Raw genomic sequence first — 27,172 nt, 5'->3', positions numbered from 1 at the left:
ATGATACCCCCGGACAGGGCCAAACAGGAAGGATATAACCCCACCCACTTTGCCAAAGTACAGCCCCCACACCACTAGAGGGATATCTTCAACCACCAACTTACCATCCTGAGACAAGTCCGAGTATAGCCCACAAAGATCTCCACCACGGCACAACCCAAGGAGGGGCGCCAACCCAGACAGGAAGATCACGTCAGTGACTCAACCCACTCAAGTGACGCACCAGTAATCCAGTGACTCAGCCCCTGTAATAGGGTTAGAGGGAGAGAATCCCAGTGGAGAGAGTCCACAGACTTACTCCAATATATAGAGAGAATGTGTTAAGGCTGTCGCTTTCCTCATCCTCAGATGAGGTGAGGAGAGAAGGATCTTCAGACCAAAATGCGGAGTCAGGGAAATAAGCCATCCTTTATTTATAAATGATGAACTGATGGCAACACGAAACAAAACAAAATACTTTCAAAACTTACAAAATAACAAAACGACGTAGAACGAAACCTGAACATAAACTTACATCGACAAACGTAAACTCACGAACAAGAACGTTACATCGAAACGTACGAACAGCCAAACAGCCCCGATAGTGAATAACATCGAACACAACGAAGACATCACAGGAGACAATCACCCACCAACAAACAGTGAGAATGCCCTACCTAAATATGACTCTTGATTAGAGGAAAACGCAAACCACCTGCCTCTAATCAAGAGCCATACCAGGCAAACCAAAACCAACATAGAAACAAATAACATAGACTGCCCACCCAAAACTAACGCCCTGACCATAAACACATAAAAACAACATAAAACAGGTCAGGACTGTTACAGTACCCCCCCCTCAAGGTGCGCACGCCGGGCGCACCAGCACAAAGTCCAGGGGAGGGTCCGGGTGGGCAGTTGACCACGGTGGTGGTTCCGGCTCAGGACGCTGTCCCCATACCACCATAGTCACTCCCCTTTTCTGTCTACCCCTTCTAATGACCACCCTAACACTACCCTCCCCTAAATAAACGGCCAGCACCGGAACAAGGGGCAGCACCGGGACAATGGGCAGCACCGGGACAAGGGGTAGCACCGGGACAAGGGGCAGCACCGGAACAAGGAGCAGCACCAGGATAAGGACCAGCACCGGAATAAGGGGCAGCACCGGGACAAGGGGCAGCACCGGGACAAGGGGCAGCACCGGGACAAGGGGCAGCACCGGGACAAGGGGCAGCACCGGGACAAGGGGCAGCACCGGGACAAGGGGCAGCACCGGGACAAGGGGCAGCACCGGGACAAGGGGCAGCACCGGGACAAGGGGCAGCACCGGGACAAGGGGCAGATCCCGGCTGAAGGACTCTGGCAGGTCCTGTTTGGACGGCTCTGGCAGGTCCTGGCTGGACGGCTCTGGCAGGTCCATGCAGGCTGACGGCTCTCGACACTCATGGCAGACTGACGGCTCTCTACGCTCATGGCAGGCTGACGGCTCTCGACGCTCATGGCAGGCTGACGGCTCTGGCTGCTCATAGCTCTCTGACGGCTCTGGCTGCTCATGGCTCTCTGACGGCTCTTGCTGCTCATGGCTCTCTGACGGCTCTTGCTGCTCCTGGCTCTCTGACGGCTCTGGCTGCTCATGGCTCTCTGACGGCTCTAGCTGCTCATGGCTCTCTGACGGCTCTGGCTGCTCATGGCTCGCTGGCGGCTCTGGCAGATCCTGTCTGGTTGGCGGCTCTGGCAGATCCTGTCTGGTTGGCGGCTCTGGCAGATCCTGTCTGGTTGGCGGCTCTGGCAGATCCTGTCTAGTTGGCGGCTCTGGCAGATCCTGTCTGGTTGGCGGCTCTAGCGGCTCCTGTCTGGCTGACGGCTCTAGCGGCTCCTGTCTGGCTGACGGCTCTAGCGGCTCCTGTCTGGCGGATGGCTCTGTAGGCTCATGGCAGACGGGCGGCTTTGCAGGCTCATGGCAGACGGGCGGCTTTGCAGGCTCCTGGCAGACGGATGACTCAGATGGCGCTGGGGAGACGGATGGCTCAGATGGCGCTGGGGAGACGGATGGCTCAGATGGCGCTGGGGAGACGGATGGCTCAGATGGCGCTGGGGAGACGGATGGCTCAGATGGCGCTGGGGAGACGGATGGCTCTGGCCGGATACGGCGCACTGTAGACCTGGTGCGTGGTGCCGGAACTGGAGGCACCGGGCTAAGGATAAGCACCTTCCTACTAGTGCGGGGAGCAGGGACAGGGCACACTGTATTCTCAAAGCCTACTCTATCCCTGATGCGTGGTACCGGCACTGGTGACGCCGGGCTGAGGACAAGCACATCAGGATTAGTAGGGGGAGAAGATACAGTGTGTTCAAGGCTCTGGAGACGCACTGGTAGCTTAGTGCGTGGGGCCGGAACTGGAGGCACCGGGCTAGATACACGCACTACAGGGAGAGTGCGTGGAGGAGGAACAGGGCTCAGGATACGCACTGGTAGCCTAGTGCATAGTGTAGACACTGTAGGTACTAGGCTGGGGCGGGGAGGTAGTGCCGGAAATACCGGACCGTGGAGGCGTACTGGCACTCTTGAGCATTGAACCTGCCCAACCTTACCTGGTTGAATGCTCCCGGTTGCCCGACCAGTGCGGGGAGGTGGAATAACCCGCACCGGCCTATGTAGGCGAACCGGGGAAACCATGCGTAAGGCAGGTGCCATGTATACCGGCCCGAGGAGACGCACTGGAGACCAGACGCGTTGAGCCGGCCTCATGACACCTGGCTCAATACCCAATCTAGCCCTACCAGTGCGGGGAGGTGGAATAACCCGCACTGGGCTATGCACTCGTACAGGAGACACCGTGCGCTCTACTGCGTAACACGGCGCCTGCCCGTACTCCCGCTCTCCACGGTAAGCCTGGGAAGTGGGCGCAGGTCTCCTACCTGCCCTTGGCCCACTACCTCCTAGCCCCCCCCCAAGAAATTTTTGGGAATTACTTACGGGCTTTTTTGGCTTCCGTGCCAGACGCGTTCCCTCATAGCTCCGGTTCCTCTCTCCGGTAGCCTCCGCTCTCCTCAGTGCCTCCAGCTGTTCCCATGGGAGGCGATCTCTACCAGCTAGGATCTCCTCCCATGTGTAGACACCCTTTCCATCCAAAACATCGTCCCATGTCCATTGCTCCTTTCTCTCCTGTCCCCTACTCCGTTTCGTTTTCCCTTGCCGCTTGGTTTTAGCGTGGTGGTGGGTGATTCTGTTAAGGCTGTCGCTTTCCTCATCCTCAGATGAGGTGAGGAGAGAAGGATCTTCAGACCAAAATGCGGAGTCAGGGAAATAAGCCATCCTTTATTTATAAATGATGAACTGATGGCAACACGAAACAAAACAAAATACTTTCAAAACTTACAAAATAACAAAACGACGTAGAACGAAACCTGAACATAAACTTACATCGACAAACGTAAACTCACGAACAAGAACGTTACATCGAAACGTACGAACAGCCAAACAGCCCCGATAGTGAATAACATCGAACACAACGAAGACATCACAGGAGACAATCACCCACCAACAAACAGTGAGAATGCCCTACCTAAATATGACTCTTGATTAGAGGAAAACGCAAACCACCTGCCTCTAATCAAGAGCCATACCAGGCAAACCAAAACCAACATAGAAACAAATAACATAGACTGCCCACCCAAAACTAACGCCCTGACCATAAACACATAAAAACAACATAAAACAGGTCAGGACTGTTACAGAATGGGTTCAGAATATCAGGAATCAATGAAAGAAAGCTATTTAAATACACACATTCATCTCATTTTCAGCACCTGTTGGTAGATTTAAAAATACTCTGATCTTGTAGGTTATTTAGGTTTAGGAAAGTATTTATGAATCATAAGAAACAGATTTGTAGAGCCTTTACGCACGAAAGAAAGAAAACGGTGGTTTGATTCATTCTGAAAAAGGGAATTACATTTCATTTACGCCCGCTTGACTCAGGCACATCCTCCGCCTAGTTTCAGTTGACAAATCAGAATTTGTAAAATGAAACCCTTTTCATTGCAGGGAGTCTCCCTGTAGTTTTACATTAACTGAAGACACATGCTCGCACACACACACACACGTGCAAACACGCACGCACGCACGCACGCACGCACGCACGCACGCACGCACACACACACACACACACACACACACACACACACACACACACACACACACACACAGTTTTCAGGTACAGTTTCAGCTCCACTGCTTCTTTTTCTTTAGCAATTTCCTTCTTGCTTTGAGTAGCTCTCATACTGGGTAACTCTCATGCACATGCCCAGTTGCCACAAACCACAATGGCCTCTTTACTCATTTTATCAGGAGAGGAATGGAAGGTATTTAAACCCCCTCAATCTAAGTAACAATAATTAATAAATAAATGCCCATCAAAATCTGTCAGCCGATGTCACACTTCCGTATCTGCGGTGAAAGGTGACAGAGCTAGAGCGGTGTTTGTCAGACCATGAGACATCCCACAATTCTATAGCGTTTGAACGGTTTGACCAACTATATGGAAAGGGGAGACTTCCACCAACATGATTTTCTCTACGACCCCCACAAGTGTCACAGGACTTGTCTGAAGGTAACTGATACTGGTTGAAAGAAATTACTGGAAGTATGAAGGTAGTTTTGTGCCTACCCGAAAGGGGTTAAATATGTGTAAAAAAATATATAGATAGATACTTATTTCCTGGGCTTACTCATATCTCCTAGATATAGGACAAACACTTCAAAACCTTGTTTCTTATGATACATTTATGAATGTGTTATTCAATGCGTTTCTCTTGGCTATAGTAGTAAAGGTTAAATTAAATGTTTTATCAAATCATTTTTGTATATATTTTTATACCTAAAAGGGTCCTACAATTCTAAATCAAATAGTTAAATGATCCATAGTATAACAATCTTAAAACAATTCAAATGTCACCAACGGCTTAGACTTTTAAGAATTAGCAAGCCTCGTTCATTTAACTTTATGGCCAGCAACTGTTTCAGTCTAAAATGGATTTATAAACAATCATAGACTGACTTAGGTGTCAGCAACCACTCCGGCTTCAATCAGAGTAAGGCCTAAAGATGGATATTCATATAAACCAATTTCTCTTTCTGCCCTGAGGCTTCAGTATTCTACCTGTTGAAGCATTTATAAAAGCTGGCAATTTGCATAATAACAATAATAATAATGGCTCCCATAGCTTAGAGAATAAGGATTTGGATTTAGAATATATATTTGGACTACATCCAGAAATAGCCATGTTGTTACTTTGGTGTGTGTCCTAGCCTCACTGTCTGTGTCTATCTCCTCATGTCTGTCTGTCTGTCTGTCTGTCTGTCTGTCTGTCTGTCTGTCTGTCTGTCTGTCTGTCTGTCTGTCTGTCTGTCTCTAGCATGAAGATGGGGTTCGCAGGTCCATGCTGGGGGACAGCCCCAATAATCTGCTGACACACTACCACGAGGATGCCAAAACCATGTATGAGGTGTTCCAGAGAGGCCTCCACATAGCCGGTGTGTAAACACACACACACACACACACACACACACACACACACACACACACACACACACACACACACACACACACACACACACACACACACACACACACACACACACACACACACACACACACACACACACACATACACACACACACACACACACAAGCACACACACACACACACACACACACACACATACACACACACACACACACACAAGCACACACACACACACACAGGCACTGTGGTCTGAAAAAGTGCTGGTGCACTGTCTGTGTGGTCTATCTGGTGAGGGGATAAAGTACTATCTAGATTACCATGGCAACTGAGAGCATTGGAAGTAGCATCTGAGGTGAGGCCTAAAGTCAGACTGCAGACAGACTAGACTGTGCATACAGTACCAGTCAAAAGTTTGGACACACCTACTCATTCAAGGGTTTTTCTTTCTTTTAACTATTTTCTATACTGCAGAATAATGGTGAAGACATCAAAACTATGAAATAACACATATGGAATCATGTAGTAACCAAAAAAGGGATTCTTCAGAGTAACCACCCTTTGCCGTGATGACGTCTTTGCACAGTCTTGGCATTCTCTCAACCAACTTCATAAGTAGTCACCTGGAATGCATTTCAATTAACAGGTGTGCCTTGTTAAAAGTTAATTTGTGGAATTTCTTTCCTTATGTGTTTGAGCCAATCAGTTGTGTTGTGACAAGGTAGGGGTGGTAAACAGAAGACATCCCTATTTGGTAAAAGACCATGTCCATATTATGGCAAGAACAGCTCAAATATGCAAAGAGAAACAAGTCCATCATTACTTCAAGACGGAACATTTCAAGAACTTTGAAAGTTTCTTCAAGTGCAGTCGCAAAAAACATCAAGTGCTATGATGGAACTGGCTCTCATGAGGACTGCCACGGGAAAGGAAGACCCAGAGTTACCTCTGCCGCAGAGGATAAGTTCATTAGATTTACCATCCTCAGAAATTGCAGCCCAAATTAATGCTTCACAGAGTTCAAGTAACAGACACATCTCAACATCAACTGTTCAGAGGAGACTGCGTGAATCAGGCCTTCATGGTCGAATTGCTGCAAAGAAACCACTACCAAAGGACACCAATAAGAAGAAGAGACTTGCTTGGGCCAAGAAACACGAGCAATGGACATTAGACCGGTGGAAATCTGTCTTTTGGTCTGATGAGTACAAATTTGAGATGTTTGGTTCCAACCACGTGTCTTTGTGAGAAGCAGAGTAAATGGAATGGATGATGAATGGATGATCTCCGCATGTGTGGTTCCCACCGTGAAGCACGGAGGAGGAGGTGTGATGGTGTGGGTTACAGTACATACAATAGGACATACTGAAAAGCACTTACACATACTGTGTTTGATTTCTTTCAGAGAGTCATGGAGTTGGAGGCTAACCAGACCCCACATTAAATAATTAATGTAGATGAGGCAGGGTTTAACCTGTCAAAAACACGTCGCGTGGGAAGAAACGTCATCAGGAAAAGGGTCACCGTTGATGTGCCGGGTCAGAGAGGAGCAAATATCACAATATGTGCTGCAATCTGGAGTGCTGGTTTGGTCCTGTAGAAATGCCAGATTGGTCCCTACAACGCTGAGTCCTTCTGCTGTGTTTAGATGACTTCCACCAACAACTGGTGCCAGAAGCAGAAAGGGAGGAAACATGAGGACATTTGTGATTGCATGGGACAATGTAGCATTACACCATTCACATGCAATCACAAACTGGTTTGCAGCCCATCCAAGAATGATTTCCCTTTTCCTCCCTCCCTACTCACCTTTCCTCAACGCCATTGAGGATTCTTTTTCTGCCTGAAAGTGTATGATTATCGGCCACATTACCAAATGTCCCTCCTGGATGCCATGGATGCCGGCTGCAGAGACATCTCAGCTGAAGACTGCCAGGGGTGGATCAGGCATGCCAAGTGTTTCTATCCAAGGTGCATAGCGAGAGACGACATAAGATGTGATGTGGACGAGAACATGTGGCCAAATGCTGAAGATCGTATAGATTAGAACAGGACTGTGCATTTTAGTGTTTTTTCCCTTCTGTGCCTTTTTTTACTGTAATTGTGTTTTATTTTTACACATTTGGAACCAAAGGCCATGCATGTTGGATTTTTTGTTGATCACAATTTCATGTTGCTAATAAAGCTTTTACTGCAGCAATTCTGTCACTTACTATTTTTTCCTACTGTACATTCTATAAAGTAAAGATGACTCATTCACTTTTAGATAGTATGTTGCCAAAAAGGCACACATACGACACTCAACCAAAAAATGTAGAGTGGTTTACAGTAAAAGGAAACTGAATTATAAAAACCGGTGTATTTCATATTGTCTATTGTATGAAACATGAAAAGTAATGCAGTTTTTGTAATGCCATCAACTGTTAGTATTTTGAAAGTCGTTGTGCTATGATTGACTATATGTTCCTCTTGGATAGAAAACATGTGCTAGTGACAGAATGATTAAATATTGAGTCGGGTTTGCCGTGTTTTGATAGAGTTAGTGTATGTAAACAAAGTTTTTTTGCATTTTGAAATGCAGAGTTGGTATTTAGTGAACAAAATGTGGTTTTGAGCAGAAAACAAACTATCTGGCTAATTGTGGGATGTAGGTGTGTTGCTGTGTTAAGAGTTTAGAAAAAGTATCTTAAGTACAGATAAACTCTTTAATAGCCGAGCTGTTAGTCACTAACTGTGACTAGCTGACTGACTGACTAGCTGACTGACTGACTAGCTGACTGACTGACTAGCTGACAGACTGACTGACTAGCTGACTGACTAACTGACTGACTGACTAGCTGACTGACTAGCTGACTGACTGACTAGCTGACTGACTGACTAGCTGACAGACTGACTGACTAGCTGACTGACTAACTGACTGACTGACTAGCTGACTGACTAGCTGACTGACTGACTAGCTGACTGACTGACTAGCTGACAGACTGACTAACTGACTGACTGACTAGCTGAATGACTGACTGACTAGCTGACTGACTAGCTGACAGACTGACTAGCTGACTGACTGACTAGCTGACAGACTGACTAACTGACTGACTGACTGACTGACTAGCTGACTGACTAGCTGACTGACTAGCTGACTGACTGACTAGCTGACTGACTGACTAGCTGACTGACTAACTGACTGACTGACTAGCTGACTGACTAGCTGACTGACTGACTAGCTGACTGACTGACTAGCTGACTGACTAGCTGACAGACTGACTAACTGACTGACTGACTGACTAGCTGACTGACTAGCTGACTGACTGACTAGCTGACTGACTAACTGACTGACTGACTAGCTGACTGACTAGCTGACTGACTGACTAGCTGACTGACTGACTAGCTGACTGACCAGCTGACTGACTGACTGGCTGACTGACTGACTAGCCAACTAACTGACTGACTGACTGACTAACTGACTGACTAGCTGACTAGCTGACTAACTGACTGACTGACTAGCTGACTAGCTGACTGACTGACTGACTAGCTGACTAACTGACTAACTGACTGACTGACTAGCTGACTAACTGACTAACTGACTGACTGACTAGCTGACTAACTGACTAACTGACTGGCTGACTAGTTGACTGGCTGACTAACTGACTAACTGACTAACTGACTGGCTGACTAGCTGACTAGCTGACTGACTGAATGGCTGGCTGACTGACTGGCTGACTAGCTGACTAACTGACTGACTGACTAGCTGACTAGCTGACTGACTGACTAACTGACTAGCTGACTAACTGACTGACTGACTAACTGACTGACTGACTAACTGACTGGCTGACTAGCTGACTGACTGACTGACTGACTATAGTTACATTTACATTTTAGTCATTTAGCAGACGGTCTTATGACAGACTAACTGACTGACTGACTGACTGACTAACTGACTAGCTGACTAACTGACTGACTGACTGACTGACTGACTGACTAGCTGACTAACTGACTGACTATAGTTACATTTACATTTTAGTCATTTAGCAGACGGTCTCATGACAGACTGACTGACTGACTAGCTGACTAACTGACTGACTGACTGACTAGCTGACTGACTGACTGACTAATTAAATATAGTTACATTTACATATTAGTTATTTAGCAGACGGTCTTATAACTGACTAACTGACTGATTCCAACATAATGCTGAGGAACAATTGTAGTTAGTAGCCAGTAAAAAGACTGCTAAAGAGGAATCGATAGAGGAACAGAGACTGTACATGCATGGTCACGATGAGTGTCAGTCATGTGATCCTTTGGGGGTTTCTGTGTTTTTGTAAATTCACTGACTCGTCCTGTTGTTGTATTGCCTCTAGGTGATGGACCTTGCTTAGGCTCCCGGCTACCCGACAAGCCTTACAAGTGGCTGTCCTATAAAGAGGTAAGCACAGAGTAGAACTACCTCTGTGCAGAACACTGAAGCACAAGAGCAATCTATAGCTCTGTATGTAACTCAGTCCTTGTGCTTTGTATTACACTTGGATGTGTCATGTGGTTGATCAACAGATGCTCAGTTTACAGTACCCCCTACGTCTGCTGCTTGTAAAACATCTGTAGAAACACAGGTGTATTTCAAGGTGATTTACACTAAAGCTTTCTGTACCACTGCACTGAACTACTGGACTTTGTAACATACATTCATTAACAAAACCGGATGGATTTATTTTCAGCATTCTATTCATGGTATTTTCTCTTCAATGTTACTGAGAGGGATTTATTTAGGAAGCGTATAAACACTTCAGCGTTGGAATGCTGCAGCTGGAAGGATTCTGGAGTTGCAAAAACACTCCGCTCCAATATTTGATCTATGACATCATGACAGTTGAGGAGAGTATAGCGCTAACAAGCTTTAAGAAAATCAATTATACTGGCATATTTCTTGTTTCAACATACGCTCAGCTGCTGCCCATTCATTTCCACTTCCAGGTCACAACCCGGGCGGAGTACTTGGGGTCAGGGCTGCTGAGCCAGGGCTGCACGCCGAGCCCAGATCAGTTCATCGGAGTGTTTGCACAGAACAGGCCAGAGGTGAGGTCATCGTCAAAGCGAGACATTATGTGTGTCTCAAATGGCACCCTATTCCCTACAGCACCCTATTCCCTACATAGTGCAATACTTTTGACCAGACCCCTATTAACAGTAGTGCACTATATAGGGAATAGGGTGCCATTTGGGACAAGACACTGATTCACAAATGTTCTGACATGATATAAAGGTTAACAGCTCCAACTCCCTTTGTAGAGGCTTTTTTTTTATTGCTCTTTATGGCAACGGTGCCCTGGCCTCCTTTTGACCTGTCTGTCTCTAATTGCAGTGGATCATTTCGGAGCTGGCCTGCTACACCTACTCTATGGTGGTGGTGCCTCTGTATGACACACTAGGGCCTGATGCCATACGCTACATCATCAACACTGGTAAGACTAGCAGATTTCAGATTTCTGTGTCCCAAATGGCATTCACCTCTATGGGCCTTGGTCAAATGTAGTGCACGACATAGGTAACGTAATAGGGATCCATTTGGGACAGAGCCTTACAGTAATTGTACTGCTGGTATTAGCGGTGCGTGGTTAAAATCACCAGGGAAGCCAATCCAGGAAAAAAAATCCATATTACAACCTATGTGTAATAGGTTGTAAACCCAAACCCTTCACATCCGGTTTGGAGCGAGCGGTCGCATTTGCATTCGCTCTGCAGGTAGTATAACTTTTCATTACATTTCATTATAGTACAACGGTTTAATTTGTCTAACCTTAGCAATTTCTTCTTAGCTAGCTACTTAGCCGTCTGTGTATAAAAGATAATCGCGTAATTATCGTATTCCGTCGTCTATCGTAGTCCACACTGCTATCTGCCCAGCAGCTAGTAAACGTCCACCGTCTACCGAATAGTAGTATAACTTTTCATTACATTTCATTATAGTACAACGGTCTGATTTTCATTTTCATTACAGTACAACGGTTTGATTTGTTTGATCTTAGCTAGCTACATAGCCGTCTTTGCATCAAACATAATTGTGTAGTTATTGAGGTTCGCCAGCCAGCTATTTTCGCCCTAACGTAACGCAACGTAGCCAACACTGCTAGCTAGCCAGCTTGCCACCGAATAGCAGCATTGTAGAAACGAGTGCATTACAACGGAACGACTTGATCAGTGTAGTGTTGGCTGACTACACAGTTGTCTTTGCTATCTTTGATTTGTATTTGTTCGATCTTAGCTAGCTACTTAGCTGGCTACATAGCCGTCTTTGTATCGGTGATAATTGTGTAGTTATCAAGGTTCGCTGAGGTTCGCTAGCCAGGTATTCTCGCCCTAACGTAACGCAACGTAACGTAGTCAACCCTGCTAGCTAGCCAGCTAGCCACCGATTAGCAGCACTGTAGAAACGATTACATTACAACGGAACGACTTGACTTGTGTAGTGTTAGCTAGCTACATAGTTTTCTTTGCTATCTTTGTATCTAAGATAATTGTGTAGCTTTGAGTAATTATCGGTTAGCTAGCCAGCTATTTTTCGCCTGCCGCGCTGCCGTCCTCCTACCTAGCCAACACTGCTAGCTAGCCAACTTCTACCGAATAGCAGCACTGTAGTAACTTACATTACAACGGAACGACTTGATTAGCGTAGTGTTAGCTAGTTGTCTTTGCTGTCCTTGTATCCATGATAATTGTGTAGTTTAGAGAAATTTAGTGAAATTGTCGAGGTTACCTAGCCAGCTTCACTTTCAACAACGTAGCCACTGCTAGCCAGGCTACTTCACCAGCCAGCAGTACTATATCACTTTAGTCAATAAGATCTTGTATTTTATTTTTATTTTTTGCAACGTAAGCTTAACTTTCTGAACATTCGAGACGTGTAGCCCACTTGTCATTCTAATCTCCTTTGCATTAGCGTAGCCTCTTCTGTAGCCTGTCAACCATGTGTCTGTCTATCCCTGTTCTCTCCTCTCTGCACAGACCATACAAACGCTTCACACCGCGTGGCCGCGCCCACCCTAACCTGGTGGTCCCAGCCCGCACGACCCACGTGGAGTTCCAGGTCTCCGGTAGCCTCTGGAACTGCCGATCTGCGGCCAACAAGGCAGAGCTCATCTCAGCCTATGCGTCCCTCCAGTCCCTCGACTTCCTGGCACTGACGGAAACATGGCTCACCACAGATAACACTGCTACTCCCACTGCTCTCTCTTCGTCTGCCCACGTGTTCTCGCACACCCCGAGACCTTCTGGTCAGCGGGGTGGTGGCACCGGGATCCTCATCTCTCCCAAGTGGTCATTCTCTCTTTCTCCCCTTACCCATCTGTCTATCGCCTCCTTTGAATTCCATGCTGTCACAGTTACCAGCCCTTTCAAGCTTAACATCCTTATCATTTATCGCCCTCCAGGTTCCCTTGGAGAGTTCATCAATGAGCTTGATGCCTTGATAAGCTCCTTTCCTGAGGACGGCTCACCTCTCACAGTTCTGGGTGACTTTAACCTCCCCATGTCTACCTTTGACTCATTCCTCTCTGCCTCCTTCTTTCCACTCCTCTCCTCTTTTGACCTCACCCTCTCACCCTCCCCCCCTACTCACAAGGCAGGCAATACGCTTGACCTCATCTTTACTAGATGCTGTTCTTCCACTAACCTCATTGCAACTCCCCTCCAAGTCTCCGACCACTACCTTGTATCCTTTTCCCTCTCGCTCTCATCCAACACTTCCCACACTGCCCCTACTCGGATGGTATCGCGCCGTCCCAACCTCCGCTCTCTCTCCCCCGCTACTCTCTCCTCTTCCATCCTATCATCTCTTCCCTCTGCCCAAACCTTCTCCAACCTATCTCCTGATTCTGCCTCCTCAACCCTCCTCTCCTCCCTTTCTGCATCCTTTGACTCTCTATGTCCCCTATCCTCCAGGCCGGCTCGGTCCTCCCATCCCGCTCCGTGGCTCGACGACTCATTGCGAGCTCACAGAACAGGGCTCCGGGCAGCCGAGCGGAAATGGAGGAAAACTCGCCTCCCTGCGGACCTGGCATCCTTTCACTCCCTTCTCTCTACATTTTCCTCTTCTGTCTCTGCTGCTAAAGCCACTTTCTACCACTCTAAATTCCAAGCATCTGCCTCTAACCCTAGGAAGCTCTTTGCCACCTTCTCCTCCCTCCTGAATCCTCCCCCCCCCCCCCCCCCCTCCTCCCTCTCTGCAGACGACTTCGTCAACCATTTTGAAAAGAAGGTCGACGACATCCGATCCTCGTTTGCTAAGTCAAACGACACCGCTGGTTCTGCTCACACTGCCCTACCCTGTGCTCTGACCTCTTTCTCCCCTCTCTCCCCAGATGAAATCTCGCGTCTTGTGACGGCCGGCCGCCCAACAACCTGCCCGCTTGACCCTATCCCCTCCTCTCTTCTCCAGACCATCTCCGGAGACCTTCTACCTTACCTCACCTCGCTCATCAACTCATCCTTGACCGCTGGCTACGTCCCTTCCGTCTTCAAGAGAGCGAGAGTTGCACCCCTTCTGAAAAAACCTACACTCGATCCCTCCGATGTCAACAACTACAGACCAGTATCCCTTCTTTCTTTTCTCTCCAAAACTCTTGAACGTGCCGTCCTTGGCCAGCTCTCCTGCTATCTCTCTCAGAATGACCTTCTTGATCCAAATCAGTCAGGTTTCAAGACTAGTCACTCAACTGAGACTGCTCTTCTCTGTATCACGGAGGCGCTCCGCACTGCTAAAGCTAACTCTCTCTCCTCTGCTCTCATCCTTCTAGACCTATCGGCTGCCTTCGATACTGTGAACCATCAGATCCTCCTCTCCACCCTCTCCGAGTTGGGCATCTCCGGCGCGGCCCACGCTTGGATTGCGTCCTACCTGACAGGTCGCTCCTACCAGGTGGCGTGGCGAGAATCTGTCTCCTCACCACGCGCTCTCACCACTGGTGTCCCCCAGGGCTCTGTTCTAGGCCCTCTCCTATTCTCGCTGTACACCAAGTCACTTGGCTCTGTCATAACCTCACATGGTCTCTCCTATCATTGCTATGCAGACGACACACAATTAATCTTCTCCTTTCCCCCTTCTGATGACCAGGTGGCGAATCGCATCTCTGCATGTCTGGCAGACATATCAGTGTGGATGACGGATCACCACCTCAAGCTGAACCTCGGCAAGACGGAGCTGCTCTTCCTCCCGGGGAAGGACTGTCCGTTCCATGATCTCGCCATCACGGTTGACAACTCCATTGTGTCCTCCTCCCAGAGCGCTAAGAACCTTGGCGTGATCCTGGACAACACCCTGTCGTTCTCCACCAACATCAAGGCGGTGGCCCGTTCCTGTAGGTTCATGCTCTACAACATCCGCAGAGTACGACCCTGCCTCACACAGGAAGCGGCGCAGGTCCTAATCCAGGCACTTGTCATCTCCCGTCTGGATTACTGCAACTCGCTGTTGGCTGGGCTCCCTGCCTGTGCCATTAAACCCCTACAACTCATCCAGAACGCCGCAGCCCGTCTGGTGTTCAACCTTCCCAAGTTCTCTCACGTCACCCCGCTCCTCCGCTCTCTCCACTGGCTTCCAGTTGAAGCTCGCATCCGCTACAAGACCATGGTGCTTGCCTACGGAGCTGTGAGGGGAACGGCACCTCAGTACCTTCAGGCTCTGATCAGGCCCTACACCCAAACAAGGGCACTGCGTTCATCCACCTCTGGCCTGCTCGCCTCCCTAGCACTGAGGAAGTACAGTTCCCGCTCAGCCCAGTCAAAACTGTTCGCTGCTCTGGCACCCCAATGGTGGAACAAACTCCCTCACGACGCCAGGACAGCGGAGTCAATCACCACCTTCCGGAGACACCTGAAACCCCACCTCTTCAAGGAATACCTAGGATAGGATAAAGCAATCCTTCTGCCCCCCCTTAAAAGATTTAGATGCACTATTGTAAAGTGGCTGTTCCACTGGATGTCATTAGGTGAATGCACCAATTTGTAAGTCGCTCTGGATAAGAGCGTCTGCTAAATGACTTAAATGTTAAATGTTAAATGTTATAATTGCGTCGTTTTCTCTACAACCTGTCCGTTCATATGCCTTGCAACTGTGATATATAGGCCTAAGGCAGAGACAGTAAGAACACACAGTGGCAGAATAAATTCAACCACACCTTTGTTTCATCACAAAACCAGAGAGCAACATCTGTCTGGTGGAGTCCACAATGCAAATTGCATGTAACAAACAGTTAAATGACTTACAGCATGATAAGTTAATGTTCCCCACATTTTCTGACTACTAAACAACTATTGATTTAGAACCACAGAGAGTTACCGCAAGTCGCAAAGAAAACAGGATCTGCCTCCACCATTCCAGAACCATTTCAACTTCAACATTTCAACATTATCTAATCACCTCTGCTTAGTCTAATACAGTGACAACTAAAAGATATCAAAAACTATTTAGTCCAATCAACATAAGCTAAATATGATGTGGCTGTCCATAGTGCTGATTTCTGTGTGTGGTGTGCGTGCGTGCGTGCGTGTGTGTGTGCAAATAGAAAAAACATGTTGACTCACCCTACTTGTAGAGAAACGCCAATGCCATCCTCCTCTTTCATGTTGCCTAAAAGGTCTATGACTCATACAGTGCACATTTTTAGTTTTTGTTGTCCTAGGCTACCATGAATACATGCCACTGGCTGCTGGAGCTTGTTGTGAGCTGGTGTAATTCTATAACTAGGCCGGGGTTATGCTATACAGGTGTATACCAACGCACCGAAACCTATTGTGTTGGCACATGCCTTACTTTGCCCCGTCTACTCTTTATTAACCTATAGCACTAGATCTGAGACTCTTCCTTTTATTTTAAAAGGAACATTTCTTTAGTTTCATGGACCAGTTATTTAGATACTTTTTTGGGGTCCAGTTGTGTTAAAAAAATGATGTTACATTTGAGTCATTTAGGATTCGAACCAACAAACTTTCATTTACTGACCCAACGCTCTTAACCACTAGGCTACCTGCTGCTAACAACTAGTATGAAACACATCCTACCTATAGATCTGAGATGGGCAACAGGCGGCCGTGGGTTTTGAAGGCCCTCGGATCGATACCCATCCAAAAAGATAATCTATATTTATTATATATATTATATACATCCCTGCTATAGATGAAGCTCATAAGCTGAGACACTCGTCCTTCCCTTCCTGAACAGTTGTCCTTAGACTAGAGAATTCTGTTTTATTGTGTTGTGTTTTAGACACACAATCCCTCTAGCTTCTCTCTCTCACTCACTCACTCACTCCCTCACTCACTCACTCACTCACTCACTCACTCACTCACTCACTCACTCACTCACTCACTCACTCATTCACTCACTCACTCACGCGCGCACACACAGAGGAATCAGGTTAGGGCTCACCTTCACCTTATGCTGGAGGTAATGAGCTTAGCTCAGTTGGTTTGGGAGGAAGGGAGAGCCTCTCTCTGTCGTTACACTTTCCTCCTTCCCCATGTACTCAGGGCTTTCCATCCTTCAGTTTGACACTAATCAGTTAACTGACATCAAACTCTGTCATGTTATTCATCTCTTTCCAACTGCCCCTCAGTTACACAGTGCGTTGGTTTTGGCCCATTGTCCCAAAATAATTTTTCTCTGCTCCAAGGCCGTGAAATGGAAATCTGTGTGTAGAGCAGTAGTTATGTGTGTTTACTAGCTGATTGGATCGTGTATATGTGTTCTATTTCTCACACAATAAGTGGGGTCCTTTTGTGTGCTGTCTTTCAGCGGACATCGTCACAGTAATCTGTGACAAGCCTGAGAAGGCCCAAGTGCTTCTGGGTAACGTGGAGAGGCAGGAGACCCCTGGGTTGAAGAGGATCATCCTGATGGACCCCTTTGACCCTGCCCTGCTGGAGGAGGGAGCAGGCTGCGGGGTCATCGTCCAGTCCATACAAGATGTGGAGGTAGGGATAGTGTGTAGGGGGCAGGGGTGATGGGGGAGGAGTGTATGGGGGTAAGGAGAGGGGAGAGATGGAGAGGGGAGAGTAGATGCTCATAGATAGGGGAGGGAGGGGCCTCGGGTAGGGAGGGAGAGAGGCCTCAGCTCAGCTAATATAATGTATCAAAGCCCAACCCTGTCTATGCAGAGACCTGTAGCTCAGCTGTGTACTCGTTCCACTGCTTGCACGCCACACATGACTGATTCTTTGGAGAAGTATAAACAACACTTCAATGGCTCCATGTCTATGTACTCCAAACACTCCAAACACTAATGTGTGACTGGTGTGTTGGCTATAACTTAATAAAGACTGCAGTATGTACATTGTTTACTGTAATCCATGTACTAGCCCTATGAGGGCAAGAGATATGCATTATTATTTCTGCAGAACATGATGGTATCTTGAACAGGTCTGGCCTTGTCTCACTTCCTTGCTGTAAATTACCATGTCAACAAAAAACAAACATTACGATACAAGCAAAAGTTATGGTTAGATCCTACATTTTGGCAAATAAAGAAAGAATGCCTCCATTACAGTTTACTAAATTAATCTAGTGTAAAACTATGCAAGCATCTCTTTTGTGGGGACGAAAGAGTTGTTCAGATATTCAGTCCCTTCCACTTTATTATGGCTGTGTTTTATGGTTCTTCTAATGATTATCTAACACAAGATGTTGTGCTTGTCTGCATGCTGCCGTCCCATCCAGGATCTGGGCAGAGAGAACCACAGAAAGCCCCTGGTGAGTTCAGTCTTATATGTCTGGTCTGGTTAGTTGTCTGCGTCTCAAATAGCAACCTATTCCCTACTCAATCGATGCCGCCCAATTCGCACCTTAAATTAAAGTAGTGCACTAAATAGGGAATATGGTGTCAGTTGGACAGCATCCACAGAGTGTTAGTGCTTGGGGAGAAAGCAGTTCTGTATCAGTAGCTGTGTATCACAGCCATACCGTTATAGCCCGGTCAGCTTGGGAAATCATTAATTATTTCATAGGTCTTCTCTGTAGTCTGTCTTAGTAATTATTGTCTAATAGGCACATGGGGCAACTTTGTGGTTAGGCAGCACAGATAAAAAATACATGTATTTTGATTAGCCTCTAGATGTATACGGTCTGTCCCTGCAGAATGCAGGAAGACCTCAGAGTGGTGATGACTATGTTTTGTTATGTTCTAGACGGGATCTCTGGCTGGGTGACAGTTTTCCCTCCATGACCTATTTGTGTATGCAGAGAGGGCTGTGTTGAATGTGTACTCAAATGTTAGAATGTGGGAAAAAAAGTTATACAATTCAAATTTGTGCTTTTTAGACCTGAGTACCAACCAATTGGTTTCCTTTGATTGCAATCTATGTGTGCTATTGTGTTAGAATTGAGATCACACGATCCAAGACAATACAGTAGACATAACATGCAAACATTCTTTAGCTGTCTGTTACTGTAGTAGCCACTGTTTAAAATGCATACTGTATTAATATCCCTTTTGATCTCACATAGCACTTTAAATCTGTGAGTGTTTTGTATTCTCGTTTTACGTGACCATCTTCTACAGTCACATATTGCTTTAAATGCCTGAGATGGGCTAATATAACGTTGACTATTATCTGAAGGTGATATCAATGAGTTCATGTTCTCATTCTGACTATATCCTGACTGTGCGTTTGTTCCCCACAGCCACCTACACCAGAAGACCTGTCCATCGTGTGCTTCACCAGTGGTACCACAGGTATCTCCAACTAGCCACCGGATAAACTATAGCACGCCAAAGTGTCTTATTCTTACAAGCTGATCAAATCTAATCACATGTTATTAGTCACATGCGCCGAATACAACAGGTGTAGACCTTAAAGTGAAATGCTTACTTACGAGCCCCTAACCGACAGTGCAGTTTCATAAAATATGGATAAGAATAAGAGATAAAAGTAACAAGTAATTAAAGAGCAGCAGTAAAAAATAACAATCTATACAGGGGGGTGCCGGTACAGAGTCAATGTGCGGGGGCACCGGTTAGTTGAGGTAGTATGTACGTATATGTAGGTGGAGTTAATTAAAGTCACTATGCATAGATGACAACAGAGTGGCAGTGGTGTGGAGAGAGGGGGGGGGGGGGGGGGGCAATACTGATCACAATATTGATGTGTATTAACACAGTAATGCAGTATCTGAAGAGTTCCTCCACAATCCCTGGTTCAAATCCAACCCTGACGGTAGCTTTGGTCTGTTTCAGGAAACTTTATGAAGTGTGTCTATTGTTTCTCTCATCGTGTGTGACAGATTATTAACAGGAAGAGGCCTGCCTCTGACCACTTAAAGCCAATGCCATGTATCAGGGTTGAAATGGTACAGTAATGGTCATGGTAGGCCCCTTATTAACAGTGAGACTTCAGAGGGAAAGGCAGTTACAGGGTTTTTTCTGCATCAAAAGGGGCTTAGGTGGTGGGCGTGGCTGAATTTTACAGAACATTTTAGACGCCCCAATTTCAGAGCCATTTTTGCATTGAAGCCAATGTCCTGAAATTCTACACAATTCTCTATGGAGCTGAGAGAAAATGTTTCAGTTTTAAAGCTAGTTTCGTGTGATACTACATATTCTGTAATGGTGCTAAGAAAAAAGGTTTCAGTTTTAAAACTAACTTCCTGCAATTCTATGCATTTTGGCTAATGTTATTTTGCTAAAACATAATAAAAAAATCAATACTGTTAAATTCATTGGGTAACACTTTACATTAAGTTGCCCCTATTACCACGTAACTAACACAGTAATAACTGCATTAGCTATATATTAGTTACATACTGTAGGTGTTACTATGTAATTATATGGTAATAAGGCTGTAGCACATCCGATATTACACAATTGGAACAAGGAATGTGTAATCACACATCCACTTGCTGAAGGTTGGTTCAGATGTGTAACTACTGATGTTATTACACATGTTCTTGTACCACTATGTAACTAATGTTTTATAATTACACATTTAAAAGTCACCTGTGAATTACTATGTTAATAACTCAAACCAAACTCTGTCCTTGTTACATGTACCAGGGTTGGGGAGTAACTGATTACATGTAACCCGTTACATGTAAGGGATTACAAAAAAATGTTAACTGTAATCTGTTACGTTACCAGCAAAATATTGTAATCAGATTACCGATACTTTTGAAAAACTAGATGATTATTTTGAGGATTACTTTTAAATTCAGAAAGGATGTTTGACACTTCTTTGTTTTCTCAATGACATTCAAATCAGCATTGAAAAAAGGCGCAGGTTTAAGTTTGTTCCACCTGAGTGAGTCTGACCACAAGTCAAAGACCAATATGATAACACATGAAATGTGTTTGATGGATTGTGGGAAAAGAGCAGGAATAGGCTTTTATAGGCTACAGTCCAAGCTATGTCTTCCAATGGTGTGACTGCTGTCGGCATCCAAAGATTATCCAACTTGAATAAACGCTTGGAGGTAAGGATGACAGCAGTGGTTTAGTCTACGGTGATACGGATATCACTTATTATTGATATCTACATAGAGCATTGATGTGAATCACACTGCTTCTCTCTCATTTAGCTATTTGCGCCTTGCGGATAGTGGTTGTTGTGGATGGCTGTTCACAAATCTAAATGTGTATTTGAACCAAATAATGGTTGAATTCAAGAAGTTTAAGCTGCCTATCAATCATTGTTTTTGAAACCAGTGGACAGCCAGTGAAAAATACCCTCTTGCAACAGCTGCATAGTGCGGATCCCAGCCTGTGGAATAAAAGTGGGGCTTTTATCGTTCAGTCTAATTCATGCTGATAAAAACAAATCCATAGGCGTAATAGACACATGCTGAAACGTGCAAACTTTTGATAGACTTAAAGGGGCAATCTGTAGTTGCTACATTCATTTTTGGACTTTTATATATACGGAACCAGTCAGAAGTTTGGACACACCTACTAATTTTTCTTTATTTTACTATTTTCTACATTGTAGAATAATAGTGAAGACATCAAAACTATGAAATAACACATAAGGAATCATGTAGTAACCAAAAAAGTGTTAAACAAATCAAATATATTTTATATTTTACGTTCTTCAATGTAGCCACACTGTAACGGTCGTTCTCCTCCTCTTCGTCCGAAGAGGAGGAGTATGGATTGGACCAAAGCGCAGCGTGGAATGTGGACATAATGAAATTTATTAAAGTAAAGACAAAAACACTTAAACAAACTACAAAATAACAAACGACGTAGACTGACCTGAACAAGAACTTACATAAACACGAAGAACGCATGAAACAGGAACAGACTACCTAAAACGAACGAACAAACCGAAACAGTCCCGTGTGGTGCACAGACACAAACACGGAAGACAACCACCCACAAACAAACAGTGTGAACAACCTACCTTAATATGGTTCTCAATCAGAGGAAACGTAAAACACCTGTCCCTGATTGAGAACCATATCAGGCTAAATAACAATGAACCTAAACATAGAAACACATAACATAGAATGCCCACCCCAACTCACGCCCTGACCAACTAAACACATACAAAAACAAGAGAAAACAGGTCAGGAACGTGACACACACTTTGCCTTGATGACAGCTTTGCACACTCTTGGCAAAGCATGCCATTCCATGAGTGCAGCATTTATTTTTTAACTTGAATCAATGAGACAAATCAGTCCTCCATTACAACAAAAATTATAAACAACAGAGTAGGGCTGGCTAATAAATCCTTAGTTTTGGGGTCATGCTCAGGTAAAACAATTTGGCTAATCTATACTCCCATATTTCCAAGTCCTATTCTTGAAGATGAAGGTGTATAACATTTATTGGAATGACTGGAATTCTGATAGACTTTGGTTTTTAATGTAAAGATAGAATTTAGTCGTATTATTATATGTAGTAGAAAGCGATGGGTTAGAAGAAGCCTACATAAGCAACCCATAAAGTACAATTGAACATCCATATATGACCTGCTATGGAAACTTTAACATGGATTTATCCTGCAATAGATGTCGTTCAATTGGTAACATACATTTTTGTCTTCTTCTAATGCCTCTTAAGGGGAAAGTAATCTAAGAGTAACAGCATGTAATCAGATTACATTACTGAGTTACGTTACTGATTACATTTTCAGACAGGTAACTTGTAACTGTAACGGATCACATTTAGAAAGTAACCTACCCAACCCTGCATGTAACTACAAGATGCCACAACCATTGAATCATTTTACATTTACATTTTAGTCATTTAGCAGACGCTCTTATCCAGAGCGACTTACAGTAGAGTGCATACATTTTTATTACATTTTTTTACATACTGAGACAAGGATATCCCTACCGGCCAAACCCGGATGACGCTATGCCAACTGTGCGTCGCACCACGGACCTCCCGGTTGCGGCCGACTGCGACAGAGCCTGGGCGCGAACCCAGCCCAGCCTGTGCGCGAACCCAGAGACTCTGGTGGCGCAGCTAGCACTGCGATGTAGTGCCCTAGACCACTGTGCCACCCGGGAGGCCCGGGAATCCACATGTAATATCAGGGTTGATAAATAGGCTAGGACCTGGTAACAACAATTGTAATAAGCCACACCCTGTCATTAACTACTGGTCATATTACATTTTTTAATTTCTATGTTATGACCTGGCTCAAAGGCTATATATACCGAATCAAGTGTAATACAAGAACAATGTAGTTACATAAGATATACTTGTAATTATCATGTACCTACCCAGGAGCAAGCAACTTAATGTAAAGTGAATCCCAGTAGGGTATAACCTTTATAATTACTATCTAGTAACAATGTAACAACCTTTGTAGACAATAGACAAAAACCTTGTTACCATGTCATTTACAAAGTAACAGCTACGTAACTACTATGTTACTGGAGTTATTACTGTGGAGTTACATAGTAATAGGGGCAACAATGTAAGGCGTTTAGGTAATTTTATTACGGTCTGGCCACAAATACAGTCATATAGAATACCCTGGTATTTCCAGACATATAACCACAGCTTTAGTCACAAGTGGCTAAGCAGCCCACTGCAATAATGGAAAGAGCGCCATCTGTTGGTCTTTTAGTGTATCAGCCTGAAGCGTGTTTTCCCATGGTGGATGTCTCCCCTGGTGCCCTTGTTACACACCTGCCCTGAGGCCTATCTCTCTGACTGTGTGTGTTCCAAAGGCTGTTACAGGGTTATTCAACTCAGGTTGCTCCCACTATGGCAAAGCAAAACACATACTGTTCATGTGTAGCCTGAAAACAAGTGCCACAATGATAATTATTTTCGTTCCTAGGCTGCTAACTTGTTTTTCCAGATATATAATCTAACCTTGTTGTTTTCCATCGATTGATACAGGATGGGTCCCAAATGGAAACCCTTTTCCATATACAGTCCACTACTTTTGACCATAGTCCTAAGTATTGCACTATAAGGGTGCAATCCATTGTTGAGAGCAGGTGGAGGAGAAGTCCATTGATTTTGTTGCACTGTTTTCTGTTCCTCTCCTACATAGGAAACCCAAAGGGAGTCATGCTGACACATGGGAATGTTGTGGCTGATTTCTCAGGCTTCCTCAAAGTGACAGATGTAAGTTCGATCGGACTATGGTGTAGCTGACCCTTTCTGTGGAAGACATTTCCCTTGTACAGTATTTATCTTGAGTAGGTGCTACATTTCCCATTTATGTAAATATATTAGATGCAAGACTCACTAAATTGCTTCAAGTCCCATATCTTACATGGGACAATAACAAGATGGAAATGTACAATGCACAAATGGATTTGTTTTTGTGTGTTTGTGGATACCATCTGTTCCTCTTTAAGATCATGTTTCACAGTTGAGTGGTGAGAAACAAACCCCACTGGGCACAGAAGTCAATTCAACGTCTATTCTGCATTGGTTCAATGTCATTTCGTTGAAATGACGTGGAAACAACGTTAATTCAACCAGTGTGTACCCGATGGGATGGTTCTAATCCCCTTCTAACCACTTTTTATCTCCCCCATGCCACAGAAAGTAATATTCCCAAACCAAGACGACGTTCTTATCTCCTTCCTGCCTCTGGCTCACATGTTTGAAAGACTCATCCAGGTAATTTCCCAAACAAAGCCCACACTAAGCTTTCATTTGTATAATTGTTGGTGTGTGTGTGTGTGTGTTGCTCCTCTTTGTGTGTGTGTGTGTGTGTGTGTGTGTGTGTGTGTGTGTGTGTGTGTGTGTGTGTGTGTGTGTGTGTGTGTGTGTGTGTGTGTGTGTGTGTGTTTGTGTACACATGTACCTGTATTTCTAGACATGAAGGATCTTGGCGATTACCCTTGTCCTTGGCTGTTATTGACCTGGTTATCTGTGGTTGGATTTCATTGTGACATTATATTATTAAGTAGGCATATCATATGCTTGCTCTGGATAAGCTGGCTCATACAGTCATGGGTGTGCATTATTTCAGCCGGTTCTAACAGCTTCGCCCCCACAGGAAACTTGAGTCCTGCTGTTAACCCCCCCACGCTGCCTCTAGCTTGGGATGCATCCTAAATAGCATCCTATCCCCTATATACTGAACTACTTTTGACCAAGGCCCTATGGGCTTTGGTCAAAAGTAGTGCACTACAAAGGGAATAGGGTACTATTTAAATCGCAGACTTGGTCTGTTGTTTCCGATAGCTGTGGTTCCACAGCTCGTGTTTTCAGTCCCTAACTACTGATTCTGGATCAGTCCCAAATGACCCTATTATTTTGAATAACTACTATGAGTTAAACAACAAAGCTGGCACTGGATCAGCTTCAGTACTGAAGGGGTAAAGCAACCATACAGGTTCAACCGACCTTCGTGTTTTGCCCCGCTGCAGTACGTGTTCTTTCCTTGTTAGTGTGTGAGACACAGACACAGGAAACCACCTCTCTTCCCCTACAACACAAGCAGGCACATACTTCACGTTCACAAGAATGCACACACCCAGACACTGTTAATGTATGTGACCTTTATGTAACTAATATAAATGCCTTTAAGTCACATCCTCAAAAGGAACGACCCATGTTCTCCCTGTAGAACTCGTTGAATAGGCTTTTCCATATACAGTAAGTTTTATGGTCCCTGCCAGTGCGCCCCAGTCTATTATGCAAATCATGTCTTTCAACACGTGAAAGAAAAAAAGTCAGTCCCTGCAGAGCCTGTCCTCATCATGACCTCAAAAACAGGAACTGTTCCAAAGATCGGTGTGAATTGTGGTACTTTCAAGAGAACTCAAACACTGAACCTCCGAGTTAATATCAATATATTTTTTTTGCGTCAAGTTTCCTGTTGTTCAATTCTGATATTTTGCAAGTCGGAAAGTCAGAGCTCGAGTTTCCAAGTGGACATTTTAGAGTTTCTGAGTTCCGAGTTGTCTTGAAAGCGGCATTAGGCCAGATCTATGCAACTGAATACAAAAAGTGCTTTTTGACTCAGTTGTAACTGTTAGGTTCTTTCCCCAGTCTGTGGTGTATTGTCATGGTGGCCGGATCGGTTTCTTCCAAGGCGACATCCGCCTGTTGTCTGATGACATGAAGGCCTTACGGCCCACCATCTTCCCTGTGGTACCTCGACTGCTCAACCGCATGTATGACAAGGTGAGAGAACCAGCCTTTACACCCCCCCCCCCCCACACACACACCTCCCCTCATTTTTCATATCTTATATCAACTCTTAAATGTCTATGTGTGTACTCTACAGATCTTCAGCCAGGCCAACACCCCGTTGAAGCGTTGGCTGCTGAACTTTGCAGCTAAGAGAAAAGGGTCAGAGGTCAGCCGTGGGATCATCCGCATGGACAGCCTGTGGGATAAGATATTCTTCAGTAAGATACAGGTATCAACCTCCCCTCCTCCACTCCTTCTCTTCTTCTCTCCCTCCTGCCTATGAGTGGCCTGATACGGTGCCCTCGTACATTGGCTACCCGGACTATCTGCATTGTGTCCCGCCACCCATCCGCCAACCCCTCGTTTACGCTACTGCTACTCTCTGTTTATCATATATGTATAATCACTTTAACCATACCTACATGTACATAGTACCTCAGTTAGCCTCGCTACTGTTATTTTTCACTGTTGTTTTTATTTCTTTATTTATCCATTGTTCCCCTAATACCTATTTTTTACTTAAAAATTGCACTGTTGGTTCGGGCCTGTAAGTAAGCATTTAACTGTAAGGTATTGTTGTATTCGGCGCACGTGACAAATAAACTTTGATTTGATTTGCTGTGTGTGTACAGGCAATAAAATGGGAATATGCACTGTGACCCGTGGAAGTGTTGCTAGGCAGGCAGGATGTACTGTATTTCAACATCACAGACTGCATTCCTGGTGTGTTGTGGGAGTTTGGGTTGTGTGATAGTATTGTGTTCTGTTGGCAGGCCAGCCTGGGTGGGAGGTTACGCATGATTGTAACTGGAGCTGCTCCGGCCTCCCCCACTGTACTGGGGTTTCTCAGGGCTGCACTGGGTTGTCAGGTAAGTGACGTACATGTGAATGCGTGCACACAAACACACACACACACATGTATGGATAAACACACACATGCAGATGCATGTATAAGCACACACATGCGCACACACACGCACATGTGTTGACAAACACACAAATGCATGCAGCCACAAGCACACATGGACACGAGGTCACACAGACAAATCATCAGACTGATCATATCA

At 45.3% G+C, this 27,172-nt stretch overlaps 1 protein-coding gene across 3 annotated transcripts in view; it reads left to right on the top strand.

Annotated features, from left to right (window-relative positions):
• The window catches only part of LOC129868200 (long-chain-fatty-acid--CoA ligase 6-like), a 105,734-nt gene that overhangs the window by 69,649 nt on the left and 8,913 nt on the right, over window positions 1-27,172 (top strand). For all 3 annotated transcript variants that reach the window (XM_055941959.1, XM_055941957.1, XM_055941958.1), the window contains 12 exons: window positions 5,401-5,518; window positions 9,867-9,931; window positions 10,477-10,578; window positions 10,865-10,964; window positions 17,291-17,469; window positions 18,212-18,244; window positions 19,175-19,226; window positions 24,004-24,077; window positions 24,504-24,581; window positions 25,962-26,096; window positions 26,200-26,334; window positions 26,879-26,974. In XM_055941959.1, the coding sequence (XP_055797934.1) occupies window positions 5,401-5,518; window positions 9,867-9,931; window positions 10,477-10,578; window positions 10,865-10,964; window positions 17,291-17,469; window positions 18,212-18,244; window positions 19,175-19,226; window positions 24,004-24,077; window positions 24,504-24,581; window positions 25,962-26,096; window positions 26,200-26,334; window positions 26,879-26,974 (1,167 nt within the window). The remainder of the gene's footprint in view (window positions 1-5,400; window positions 5,519-9,866; window positions 9,932-10,476; window positions 10,579-10,864; window positions 10,965-17,290; window positions 17,470-18,211; window positions 18,245-19,174; window positions 19,227-24,003; window positions 24,078-24,503; window positions 24,582-25,961; window positions 26,097-26,199; window positions 26,335-26,878; window positions 26,975-27,172) is intronic.

This window comes from Salvelinus fontinalis, chromosome 13 (genome assembly GCF_029448725.1).
Source record: "Salvelinus fontinalis isolate EN_2023a chromosome 13, ASM2944872v1, whole genome shotgun sequence".
NCBI classification, from domain to species: domain Eukaryota; kingdom Metazoa; phylum Chordata; class Actinopteri; order Salmoniformes; family Salmonidae; genus Salvelinus; species Salvelinus fontinalis.
Note: the sequence above shows the minus strand (reverse complement) of the source record. Positions and strands in the feature narration are given on the sequence as shown.